Genomic DNA, 13,399 nt, shown 5'->3' on the forward strand with positions numbered 1-13,399 from the left:
CACAGGGCACTCCATTGTTTTCAATGGAGCTCCCAACATTCCAATGTTCTAATTACCCTTGTAGTCCCCCCACCTCGGTGGACTCCATAAGGTCTCATGAAAGAGCCTGCCGTCCTTCAATGACCATGTAGGTTTAATTTTAGATGGTTTCCTGTTAAAAAAAGTTATGCTTAAATTGGTCACTGAATATGTAGCCAGAGGACACTCCCAAATGGAGTAGGTTTGCACCAGTGTGTAGGCTTGATGTTAGAGGTGGAAGTGGAAGTGGTCCGAGAGGGAGGGTGCTCACTGGAGTCATAAGTTGCACCTAGACCTAGCCAGACCACTGCAGTGACTGGGCTCAACCTGCTGCAGTGATGGAACCTAGAGCAGCACACACCTCACCACCCCACCCCCAAGCGCCGCTCACCAACTCCTGGAACTGTGAGAAGGAGCCTCACAAGAGTCCAGAGTCCCTCTGGAGATCGGGGTAGGGATAGGAGGGATAGGAGGGACAGGATCCCCATACAGTCCTGTGGCTTCACAGCGCCTCACCCCACCTCACCTGGACTGACTTCTGCTTCGAACCACCACTCTCCGATGCCACTGCCACTGCACACTCAACAACAACCTGGTGCTCACTTGCTGCCTCGGGCTCCACGCTGAGATGTTCTCCATGCTGGACTTCACATGCATCCCCGCTGCAAACACCACTGGGCACCAGCTCTGTTGTGCTACAGGATCTAGTATCGGTCCTCCAGGGCTAGGGGGCGGGGCTAGAAATGGCAACGGCAGTGGCAGAGACAGCAGACACCGGAAGTATTTAGTTTTCACACTGGTGCTGCTATTGGCACTAGTGCTTTACCAACACCACGCCGCCCTGCTCTGCCATGGTACTCCTGCGCTGGGCCACAATCCGCGGGAATTCAGAGAGGGTCGGGCTATCGCTCCTGGTGCTGAGCCGCTCACTGTGCCGTCTGCAGGCCACGGCTCCAGTTTCACCCCTGCCTCATCTTGGCCTGCTCGCCACTTGCCCAAAAAGGCTCGTTACTGTGTAGTGCAGGGGAGGTGATGTAGGTGAAAGGGTATGATGTTACCTGGGCCTATATTAGGGTACCTATATGAAACATAGCAGTGTCACAAACAGTTGTTTGCCAGGATGGGTGGAGATTGGTGGGAATGGGTTGAATCCACAGGTGATGCAAATATCCGGGCACATTAAGCATTAAAGTCTCCTGATGCTTCACTCCGGGGCTTCCCTGTCACAGATCATTGTGTGCCGCGCCCTGGGTCAATAGGTTCATCTGCAGTGACCCGGGGCCTCGGCACACAAAGCATAGGGCGCATAAAGGAAACACATGGCGGGGGCACTGATTACCTGGAGACAATCACCTCCTTTAGCTGCAAATGTCCCACAGCCTGAGACCCTCATGGGTCCCAGATGCACGTGGGAGGAGCTCCTGCAGTCCACGTGTTTGACTTTGCATTCTGGGATTTGTAGTCCTGATGATAAACTCAGAACTGTAAGTCCCAGAATGCAACGGAAAACACCTGGATGGAGTGAGCTGTTCACACGTGAACCTGTGGGAGTTGAACGCTCTTTACACTCGGTGTGAAACGTTCTATAGATCCTCTGGCGAGGGAAAGAGATGCTGGAGGGCTGCTGGGGGGGGGGGGGGGGCTGGGGCAAGTCACCTCAGATCTTACCCCGCTCTCCCGGTCACAGTTCGTGGCTCAACTCAAAAGTCCATTAATAACAGGTTGTTCCTGCCCTGGGGTGGCCAATGTGGCCCTGATAAAGGTTGCCCCCTGACTCCACTACATTACCACCCCCTGCCCCCAGCCCTGGCACACATTATGAACACCCCCTGCCTTCAGCCCTGGCACACGTCATCAACACCCCCTGCCCCCAGCCCTGGCACACGTCATGAACACCCCCCCCAGCCCTGGCACACGTCATCAACACCCCCTGCCCCCAGCCCTGGCACACGTCATCAACACCCCCTGCCCCCAGCCCTGGCACACGTCATCAACACCCCCTGCCCCCAGCCCTGGCACACGTCATCAACACCCCCTGCCCCCAGCCCTGGCACACGTCATTAACACCCCCTGCCCCCTGCCCTGGCACACGTCATCAACACCCCCTGCCCCCAGCCCTGGCACACGTCATTAACACCCCCTGCCCCCAGCCCTGGCACACGTCATTAACACACCCTGCCCCCAGCCCTGGCACACGTCATTACCACCCCCTGCCCCCAGCCCTGGCACACGTCATTACCACCCCCTGCCCCCAGCCCTGGCACACGTCATCAACACCCCCTGCCCCCAGCCCTGGTACACGTCATTAACACCCCCTGCCCCCAGCCCTGGCACACGTCATAACACCCCCTGCCCCCCCCCCCCCACCCCCCCGGCACACATTATGCCCCAGTTTGTGAAACCTTTGCCCAGGGCTCCAGTGTGCCACTGACAGGGCCACAGGTACCAATTCTACCCAGAATCCTCCAGCGCCCACGGCCACCACATGTACAACAGAGCGGCCTCCTTCGCATTGGTGGAGACTTTCTTGGCGCTAGACCGACGCCCACCCTGTAGTGAGCCCTATAAGAGTGAAAGTGCAAACCCTGTGATCTGGGGATTCGAGGCTCGTGCTTCCTTACAGAGATCAGGTGTGCTCCTGGCCAGATGCACACAGGACTCAGGGCTACCCCTTTACAGGCACACACAGGGCCCCCGTCTACAGGCACACAGAGGGCCCCCTCTACAGGCACACAGAGGGCCCCCTCTACAGGCACACAGAGGGCCCCCTCTACAGGCACAGACAGGGCCCCCTCTACAGGCACACACAGGGCCCCCCCTCTACAGGCTCAGACAGGGCCCCCTCTACAGGCACAGACAGGGCCCCCCTCTACAGGCTCACAGAGGGCCCCCTCTACAGGCACACACAGGGCCCCCCTCTACAGGCACAGACAGGGCCCCCCTCTACAGGCTCACAGAGGGCCTCCCTCTACAGGCTCACACAGGGCACCCTCTATAGGCGCACAGAGGGCACCCTCTATAGGCGCAATCAGGGCCCCCTCTATAGGCACAGACAGAGGGCCCCCCTCTACAGGCAGACACAGGGCCCCCCTCTACAGGCACACACAGAACTCCTTCAACAGTCATTCCCAGGTCTCTCTCTAGTGGCACGCACAGGGCTCTCTCTCTACAAGCACAAGCAGAGCTCTGTCACAGGCACACACAGGACCCCTCCATAGGCGCACACAGGGCTCTGTCACAGGCACATACAGGGCGCCCAGGACTCCCTCCATAGGCACACACAGGGCTCTGTCACAGGCACGCACAGGGCTCTGTCACAGGCACGTACAGGGCGCCCAGGACTCCCTCCATAGGCACACACAGGGCTCAAGTGCACACAGGGGTCCCTCGACAAGCACAGGGCTCCTACCAGAGGCACATACAGGGGTTCGCATTCAGGCACGCACAGGGCTCCCTCTACAGGGGCACACAGGCCTCAGGTACACACAGGGTTCTCTCCAGCAGGCGCACACAGGGCTTTGTCATAGGTACACACAGGGCTCCCTCTACAAGCGCACACAGGGCTCTGACACACACAGGGTTCTGTCACAGGCACACACAGGGCGCCCAGGGCTCCCTCCAGCAGGCACAGGGCTCCTGCCAGACGCACACACAGGGAGTGGAGGAGCCCAGTGTCTTGGGAGGAGTTGGAGGAGTTGGAAGCGCCAGGAGTTGCCTGTAATTCGGACGGTGTGAGCTCGACATATAAGAATGAGCCGGGACTGCGGATCGACAATCATTAACCCCGGCGGAGGGGACGAGGAGACGTGGATTCTGAGCCCGACGTCTCCCAGGCAGCGGGGAGAGGGCAGCGGCACCCCCGGGATGGAGAGGGACCCCGAGAAGCACCGCCATGCCCTGCTCAACCAAGGGGAGGAGAACGAGATGGTAAGAGCGGAGTCTAGGCGCTGTGTAACCCTCTATGCGGGAGTCTAGGCGATGTGTCACCCTCTCTGCGGAGTCTAGGCGCTGTGTCACCCTCTCTGCCTCTCTTGGCGCTGTGTCAGCCTCTCTGCCTCTCTAGGCGCTGTGTCACCCTCTCTGCGGAGTCTAGGCGCTGTGTCACCCTCTCTGCGGAGTCTAGGCGCTGTGTCACCATCTCTGCGGAGTCTAGGCGCTGTGTCACCCTCTCTGCGGAGTCTAGGCGCTGTGTCACCCTCTCTTGGCGCCGGAGTCTAGGCGCTGTGTCACCCTCTCTGCGGCGTCTAGGCGCTGTGTCACCCTCTCTGCCGGAGTCTAGGCGCTGTGTCACCCTCTCTGCCGGAGTCTAGGCGCTGTGTCACCCTCTCTGCGGAGTCTAGGCGCTGTGTCACCCTCTCTGTGGAGTCTAGGCGCTGTGTCACCCTCTCTGCGGAGTCTAGGTGCTGTGTCACCCTCTCTGCGGAGTCTAGGCGCTGTGTCACCCTCTCTGTGGAGTCTAGGCGCTGTGTCACCCTCTCTGTGGAGTCTAGGCGCTGTGTCACCCTCTCTGTGGAGTCTAGGCGCTGTGTCACCCTCTCTGTGGAGTCTAGGCGCTGTGTCACCCTCTCTGCCGAGTCTAGGCGCTGTGTCACCCTCTCTGCCTCTCTTGGAGCAGAGTCTAGGCGCTGTGTCACCCTCTCTGCGTAGTCTTGGCGCTGTGTCACCCTCTCTGCGGAGTCTAGGCGCTGTATCACCCTCTCTGCCTCTCTCGGCGCCGGAGTCTAGGCGCTGTGTCACCCTCTCTGCAGAGTCTAGGCGCTGTATCACCCTCTCTGCTTCTCTCGGTGCCGGAGTCTAGGCGCTGTGTCACCCTCTCTGCCTCTCGGCGCCGGAGTCTAGGCGCTGTGTCACCCTTTCTGCAGAGTCTAGGCGCTGTGTCACCCTCTCTGTGGAGTCTAGGCACTGTGTCACCCTCTCTGCGGAGTCTAGGCGCTGTGTCACCCTCTCTGTGGAGTCTAGGCGCTGTGTCACCCTCTCTGCGGAGTCTAGGCGCTGTGTCACCCTCTCTGTGGAGTCTAGGCGCTGTGTCACCCTCTCTGTCTCTCATGGAGCGGAGTCTAGGCGCTGTGTCACCCTCTCTGCCGAGTCTAGGCGCTGTGTCACCCTCTCTGCGGAGTCTAGGCGCTGTATCACCCTCTCTGCCTCTCTCGGCGCCGGAGTCTAGGCGCTGTGTCACCCTCTCTGCAGAGTCTAGGCGCTGTATCACCCTCTCTGCTTCTCTCGGTGCCGGAGTCTAGGCGCTGTGTCACCCTCTCTGCCTCTCGGCGCCGGAGTCTAGGCACTGTGTCACCCTTTCTGCAGAGTCTAGGCGCTGTGTCACCCTCTCTGTGGAGTCTAGGCACTGTGTCACCCTCTCTGCGGAGTCTAGGCGCTGTGTCACCCTCTCTGTGGAGTCTAGGCGCTGTGTCACCCTCTCTGTGGAGTCTAGGCGCTGTGTCACCCTCTCTGCGGAGTCTAGGCGCTGTGTCACCCTCTCTGTGGAGTCTAGGCGCTGTGTCACCCTCTCTGTCTCTCATGGAGCGGAGTCTAGGTGCTGTGTCACCCTCTCTGCCGAGTCTAGGCGCTGTGTCACCCTCTCTGCCTCTCTTGGAGCAGAGTCTAGGCACTGTGTCACCCTCTCTGCGTAGTCTTGGCGCTGTGTCACCCTCTCTGCGGAGTCTAGGCGCTGTATCACCCTCTGTGCCTCTCTCGGCGCCGGAGTCTAGGCGCTGTGTCACCCTCTCTGCGGAGTCTAGGCGCTGTATCACACTCTCTGCCTCTCTCGGCGCCGGAGTCTAGGCGCTGTGTCACCCTCTCTGCCTCTCTTGGAGCGGAGTCTAGGCGTTGTGTCACCCTCTCTGTGGAGTCTAGGCGCTGTATCACCCTCTCTGCCTCTCTCGGCGCCGGAGTCTAGGCGCTGTGTCACCCTCTCTGCCTCTCTTGGAGCGGAGTCTAGGCGTTGTGTCACCCTCTCTGCGGAGTCTAGGCGCTGTATTACCCTCTCTGCCTCTCTCGGTGCCGGAGTCTAGGCGCTGTGTCACCCTCTCTGCCTCTCGGCGCCGGAGTCTAGGCGCTGTGTCACCCTCTCTGCCTCTCTTGGCGCCGGAGTCAAGGCGCTGTGTCACCCTCTCTGCGGAGTCTAGGCGCTGTGTCACCCTCTCTGCCTCTCGGCGCCGGAGTCTAGGCTCTGTGTCACCCTCTCTGCCTCTCGGCGCCGGAGTCTAGGCGCTGTGTCACCCTCTCTGCCTCTCTTGGCGCCGGAGTCAAGGCGCTGTGTCACCCTCTCTGCGGAGTCTAGGCGCTGTGTCACCCTCTCTGCCTCTCTTGGCGCTAGGACGTTATTCAGGCGGTGCACCTGCACCCCCAGATAACCCGGGACGGCTCTGCTAGAGGGGGGGGGGGGGGGGGCGCCCACTGTTACAGTTCATTTTCATTGAGGGGATTCTGTGCCCCCCTTCCCCCGATCACGAGCCGAGTCTCAGGCAATTTCAGTGTCAGCGAACTGCTAAAGTTATTTTCCTATAGCGGTTTAACACTTGCACCCAGCCTTTTTCTAAGCGCTGCTATAAATGAATGAAAAGGAGGCACAGGAAAAAATACCGATTTGCCCAGGATCACACAATTTTAGTGAAGTGTTGATTATCTAAATATCTAAGTGTCCTCTCTGAATATTACTTTAATTTTGTAATGGGTTCACTAGAATGGGCTTGCATTTAGGCAGCGTTCCCAATTACGTCATATAGGAACAAAAATGGTTACCCCCCTCTCCCCCCCAGGGGAATCATTTTACGAGTGTTAATTAACTCTAAAGGTACCAACTGACTCCATGTCAGCAGGAATCCTCCATTCCAGTCCTGGGCTTCCATTTAGAAACGCTTGCTTCAAACGTTGTTCCAATTGTTTCCGTTGAAATGAACACGACTACAGCTCCCAGAATGCACTACATTGTATAGAAAACCCCGCAGTGAAAAATGATGTTTCATGGTATGACGTGGAGTCAGCTGGTCACTTTAATAACCTTGTTTTCAGGGTGCCATTCCCGAAAAAGAAGATTAATCTTTTGAGCAATTTAGTTCAATGACCGCGGGATGTCTGAGATTCTATTTTCAGTCGGTGCCGGCTTCAGGGCGGTGCGACCGGTGCAGCAGCACCCGTTGCTAATTTGGTGGGAGGGGGATGTTTCGAAATTCATTCCGGGTTTAAAAACACCTGCTGCAGAGTGCCTTGCATGTCCAGCAATTTTCAGGCAACCATTAAAATGTCAGGATAACTCTGGTGATCAATGCTCCTGCAGGAGAGAGATCGGGGTTTTGTCTCATCCTAAAGTAGAGCAGAGGGTTAATGTGCCTGCTGCAAAGAGCGCGCACCGCGAAGATCACTGAACCGTGTTTTAGGAGGATGCGTCAATGCGTTACTGATTTTGTTTATTTATTTACCAATAGTTTTGTAGAGTGAGCGATTGATTACCCAAGAGTGTCCTGCCACTGATAAACCAATACACTCTGAAAAATACCCAGTTGTTCAAAGCAGAGTCTGTGTAAATACATGGGGTTCGGAGCCCTGAGAAGCTTTAAAAGGTCAGACTCCGAGTGTAACTCAGGCGTCAGTCTAGTCCACGCCTGGGCTCCGAGTGTAACTCAGACGTCAGTCTAGTACACGCCTGGGCTCAGAGTGTATCTCAGACGTCAGTCTAGTCTACGCCTGGGCTCCGAGTGTAACTCAGTCTAGTCCATGCCTGGGCTCCGAGTGTAACTCGGGCGTCAGTCTAGTCCACGCCTGGGCTTCGAGTGTAACTCAGGCATCAGTCTAGTCCATGCCTGGACTCCAAGTGTAACTCAGGCATCAGTCTAGTCCACGCCTGGGCTCCGAGTGTAACTCTGGCCTCAGTCTAGTCCACGCCTGGGCTCCGAGTGTAACTCGGGCGTCAGTCTAGTCCATGCCTGGGCTCCGAGTGTAACTCAGGCATCAGTCTAGTCCACGCCTGGGCTCCGAGTGTAACTCGGGCATCAGTCTAGTCCACGCCTGGGCTCCGAGTGTAACTCGGGCGTCAGTCTAGTCCATGCCTGGGATCTGAGTGTAACTCGGGCGTCAGTCTAGTCCACGCCTGGGCTCCGAGTGTAACTCTGGCCTCAGTCTAGTCCACGCCTGGGCTCCGAGTGTAACTCAGGCGTCAGTCTAGTCCACGCCTGGGCTCCGAGTGTAACTCGGGCATCAGTCTAGTCCACGCCTGGGCTCCGAGTGTAACTCGGGCGTCAGTCTAGTCCACGCCTGGGCTCCGAGTGTAACTCGGGCATCAGTCTAGTCCACGCCTGGGCTCCGAGTGTAACTCGGGCGTCAGTCTAGTCCATGCCTGGGCTCAGAGTGTAACTCAGGCGTCATTCTAGTCCACGCCTGGGCTCTGAGTGTAACTCAGGCGTCAGTCCAGTCCTCGCCTGGGCTCCGAGTGTAACTCGGGCGTCAGTCTAGTCCTCGCCTGGGCTCCGAGTGTAACTCAGACGTCAGTCTAGTCCATGCCTGGGCTCCGAGTGTAACTCAGGCATCAGACTAGTCCACGCCTGGGCTCCGAGTGTAACTCAGGCGTCAGTCTAGTCCACGCCTGGGCTCCGAGTGTAACTCAGGCATCAGACTAGTCCACGCCTGGGCTCCGAGTGTAACTCAGGCGTCAGTCTAGTCCACGCCTGGGCTCCGAGTGTAACTCAGGCATCAGTCTAGTCCACACCTGGGCTCCGAGTGTAACTCGGGCATCAGTCTAGTCCACGCCTGGGCTCCGAGTGTAACTCTCGCGTCAGTCTAGTCCACGCCTGGGCTCCGAGTGTAACTCAGGCGTCAGTCTAGTCCACGCCTGGGCTCCGAGTGTAACTCAGACGTCAGTCTAGTCCACGCCTGAGCTCTGAATGTAACTCGGCGTCAGTCTAGTCCACGCCTGGGCTCCGAGTGTAACTCAGGCGTCAGTCTAGTCCACGCCTGGGCTCCGAGTGTAACTCAGGCATCAGTCTAGTCCACACCTGGGCTCCGAGTGTAACTCGGGCGTCAGTCTAGTCCTCGCCTGGGCTCCGAGTGTAACTCGGGCGTCAGTCTAGTCCATGCCTGGACTCCGACTGTAACTCAGGCATCAGTCTAGTCCACACCTGGGCTCCGAGTGTAACTCGGGCGTCAGTCTAGTCCACACCTGGGCTCCGAGTGTAACTCGCGCGTCAGTCTAGTCCACACCTGGGCTCCGAGTGTAACTCAGGCATCAGTCTAGTCCACACCTGGGCTCCGAGTGTAACTCGGGCGTCAGTCTAGTCCACACCTGGGCTCCGAGTGTAACTCGGGCATCAGTCTAGTCCACGCCTGGGCTCCGAGTGTAACTCGGGCGTCAGTCTAGTCCACGCCTGGGCTCAGAGTGTAACTCAGGCGTCAGTCTTGCCCACGCCTGGGCTCCGAGTGTAACTCAGTGTCAGTCTAGTCCACTCCTGGGCTCTGAGTGTAACTCTGGCGTCAGACTAGTCCACGCCTGGGCTCCGAGTGTAACTCGGGCATCAGTCTAGTCCCTGCCTGGGCTCCGAGTGTAACTCAGGCATCAGTCTAGTCAGCGCCTGAGCTCCGAGTGTAACTCAGGCATCAGTCTAGTCCACACCTGGGCTCCGAGTGTAACTCGGGCATCAGTCTAGTCCACGCCTGGGCTCCGAGTGTAACTCTCGCGTCAGTCTAGTCCACGCCTGGGCTCCGAGTGTAACTCAGGCGTCAGTCTAGTCCACGCCTGGGCTCCGAGTGTAACTCAGACGTCAGTCTAGTCCACGCCTGAGCTCTGAATGTAACTCGGCGTCAGTCTAGTCCACGCCTGGGCTCCGAGTGTAACTCAGGCGTCAGTCTAGTCCACGCCTGGGCTCCGAGTGTAACTCAGGCATCAGTCTAGTCCACACCTGGGCTCCGAGTGTAACTCGGGCGTCAGTCTAGTCCTCGCCTGGGCTCCGAGTGTAACTCGGGCGTCAGTCTAGTCCATGCCTGGACTCCGACTGTAACTCAGGCATCAGTCTAGTCCACACCTGGGCTCCGAGTGTAACTCGGGCGTCAGTCTAGTCCACACCTGGGCTCCGAGTGTAACTCGCGCGTCAGTCTAGTCCACACCTGGGCTCCGAGTGTAACTCAGGCATCAGTCTAGTCCACACCTGGGCTCCGAGTGTAACTCGGGCGTCAGTCTAGTCCACACCTGGGCTCCGAGTGTAACTCGGGCATCAGTCTAGTCCACGCCTGGGCTCCGAGTGTAACTCGGGCGTCAGTCTAGTCCACGCCTGGGCTCAGAATGTAACTCAGGCGTCAGTCTTGCCCACGCCTGGGCTCCGAGTGTAACTCAGTGTCAGTCTAGTCCACTCCTGGGCTCTGAGTGTAACTCTGGCGTCAGACTAGTCCACGCCTGGGCTCCGAGTGTAACTCGGGCATCAGTCTAGTCCCTGCCTGGGCTCCGAGTGTAACTCAGGCATCAGTCTAGTCAGCGCCTGAGCTCCGAGTGTAACTCGGGCGTCAGTCCAGTCCTCGCCTGGGCTCAGAGTGTAACTCGGGCGTCAGTCTAGTCCATGCCTAGACTCCGACTGTAACTCAGGCATCAGTCTAGTCTACTCCTGGGCTCCGAGTGTAACTCAGGCGTCAGTCTAGTCCACGCCTGGACTCCGAGTGTAACTCAGGCGTCAGTCTAGTCCTCGCCTGGGCTCCGAGTGTAACTCAGGCATCAGTCTAGTCCACGCCTGGACTCCGAGTGTAACTCAGGCGTCAGTCTAGTCCACGCCTGGGCTCCGAGTGTAACTCAGGCGTCAGTCTAGTCCACGCCTGGGCTCCGAGTGTAACTCGGGCGTCAGTATAATCCACGCCTGGGCTCCGAGTGTAACTCAGGCATTAGTCTAGTCTACTCCTGGGCTCCGACTGTAACTCAGGCATCAGTCTAGTCTACTCCTGGGCTCCGAGTGTAACTCAGGCGTCAGTCTAGTCCACGCCTGGGCTCCGAGTGTAACTCAGGCGTCAGTCTAGTCCACGCCTGGGCTCCGAGTGTGACTCTGGCATCAGTCTAGTCCACGCCTGGGCTCCGAGTGTAACTCAGGCGTCAGTCTAGTCCACGCCTGAGCTCTGAATGTAACTCGGCGTCAGTCTAGTCCACGCCTGGGCTCCGAGTGTAACTCGGGCATCAGTCTAGTCCCTTCCTGGGCTCCGAGTGTAACTCAGGCGTCAGTCTAGTCCACGCCTGGGCTCCGAGTGTAACTCAGGCATCAGTCTAGTCCACTCCTGTGCTCCGAGTGTAACTCTGGCGTCAGACTAGTCCACGCCTGGGCTCCGAGTGTAACTCGGGCGTCAGTCTAGTCCCTGCCTGGGCTCCGAGTGTAACTCAGGCATCAGTCTAGTCAGCGCCTGAGCTCCGAGTGTAACTCGGGCGTCAGTCTAGTCCACGCCTCGGCTCTGAGTGTAACTCGGGCGTCAGTCTAGTCCCTGCCTGGGTTCCGAGTGTAACTCAGGCGTCAGTCTAGTCCCTGCCTCGGCTCTGAGTGTAACTCGGGTGTCAGTCTAGTCCATGCCTGGGCTCAGAGTGTACCTCAGGTGGCTGTCTAGTCCACGCCTGGACTCCGAGTGTAACTCAGGCGTCAGTCTAGTCCACGCCTGGACTCCGAGTGTAACTCAGGCGTCAGTCCAGTCCTCGCCTGGGCTCAGAGTGTAACTCAGGCGTCAGTCCAGTCCTCGCCTGGGCTCAGAGTGTAACTCAGGCGTCAGTCCAGTCCACGCCTGGGCTCCGAGTGTAACTCAGGCGTCAGTCCAGTCCTCGCCTGGGCTCAGAGTGTAACTCAGGCGTCAGTCCAGTTCACGCCTGGGCTCCGAGTGTAACTCTGGCATCAGTCCAGTCCTCGCCTGGGCTCAGAGTGTAACTCAGGCGTCAGTCTAGTCCATGCCTGGACTCCGACTGTAACTCAGGCATCAGTCTAGTCTACTCCTGGGCTCCGAGTGTAACTCGGGCGTCAGTCTAGTCCATGCCTGGACTCCAACTGTAACTCAGGCATCAGTCTAGTCTACTCCTGGGCTCCGAGTGTAACTCAGGCATCAGTCTAGTCCACGCCTGGGCTCCGAGTGTGACTCTGGCATCAGTCTAGTCCACGCCTGGACTCCGAGTGTAACTCAGTGTCAGTCTAGTCCACGCCTGGACTCCGAGTGTAACTCAGGCGTCAGTCTAGTCCACGCCTGGACTCCGAGTGTAACTCAGTGTCAGTCTAGTCCACGCCTGGACTCCGAGTGTAACTCAGGCATCAGTCCAGTCCTCGCCTGGGCTCAGAGTGTAACTCAGGCGTCAGTCTAGTCCATGCCTGGACTCCGACTGTAACTCAGGCATCAGTCTAGTCTACTCCTGGGCTCCGAGTGTAACTCAGGCGTCAGTCTAGTCCATGCCTGGACTCCGACTGTAACTCAGGCATCAGTCTAGTCTACTCCTGGGCTCCGAGTGTAACTCAGGCATCAGTCTAGTCCTCGCCTGGGCTCCGAGTGTCACTCGGGCATCAGTCTAGTCCACGCCTGGGCTCCGAGTGTAACTCAGGCGTCAGTCTAGTACAAGCGTGGGCTCCAAGTGTCACTCGGGCATCAGTCTAGTCCACGCCTGAGCTCTGAATGTAACTCGGCGTCAGTCTAGTCCACGCCTGGGCTCCGAGTGTAACTCGGGCATCAGTCTAGTCCCTTCCTGGGCTCCGAGTGTAACTCAGGCGTCAGTCTAGTCCACGCCTGGGCTCCGAGTGTAACTCAGGCATCAGTCTAGTCCACTCCTGGGCTCCGAGTGTAACTCTGGCGTCAGACTAGTCCACGCCTGGGCTCCGAGTGTAACTCGGGCGTCAGTCTAGTCCCTGCCTGGGCTCCGAGTGTAACTCAGGCATCAGTCTAGTCAGCGCCTGAGCTCCAAGTGTAACTCGGGCGTCAGTCTAGTCCACGCCTCGGCTCTGAGTGTAACTCGGGCGTCAGTCTAGTCCCTGCCTGGGCTCCGAGTGTAACTCAGGCGTCAGTCTAGTCCCTGCCTCGGCTCTGAGTGTAACTCGGGTGTCAGTCTAGTCCATGCCTGGGCTCAGAGTGTACCTCAGGTGGCTGTCTAGTCCACGCCTGGACTCCGAGTGTAACTCAGTGTCAGTCTAGTCCACGCCTGGACTCCGAGTGTAACTCAGGCGTCAGTCCAGTCCTCGCCTGGGCTCAGAGTGTAACTCAGGCGTCAGTCCAGTCCTCGCCTGGGCTCAGAGTGTAACTCAGGCGTCAGTCCAGTCCACGCCTGGGCTCCGAGTGTAACTCAGGCATCAGTCCAGTCCTCGCCTGGGCTCAGAGTGTAACTCAGGCGTCAGTCCAGTCCACGCCTGGGCTCCGAGTGTAACTCTGGCGTCAGTCCAGTCCTCGCCTGGGCTCAGAGTGTAAC

At 58.4% G+C, this 13,399-nt stretch overlaps 1 protein-coding gene across 3 annotated transcripts in view; it reads left to right on the forward strand.

Moving 5' to 3' along the window:
• Window positions 1-3,644: 3,644 nt before the first annotated feature.
• LOC144791850 (putative cation-transporting ATPase 13A4) overlaps window positions 3,645-13,399 on the forward strand; it is a 395,602-nt gene continuing 385,847 nt past the window's right edge. Inside the window, exon 1 of one of the 3 annotated variants that reach the window (XM_078666633.1) lies at window positions 3,645-3,945. In XM_078666633.1, the coding sequence (XP_078522759.1) occupies window positions 3,769-3,945 (177 nt within the window). In that variant the 5' untranslated portion in view covers window positions 3,645-3,768. The remainder of the gene's footprint in view (window positions 3,946-13,399) is intronic. The other 2 variants (XR_013602482.1, XM_078666634.1) reach the window with 2 other exon arrangements.

The sequence above is a fragment of the Lissotriton helveticus genome, chromosome 11, assembly GCF_964261635.1.
Source record: "Lissotriton helveticus chromosome 11, aLisHel1.1, whole genome shotgun sequence".
Taxonomy (NCBI): Eukaryota; Metazoa; Chordata; class Amphibia; order Caudata; family Salamandridae; genus Lissotriton; species Lissotriton helveticus.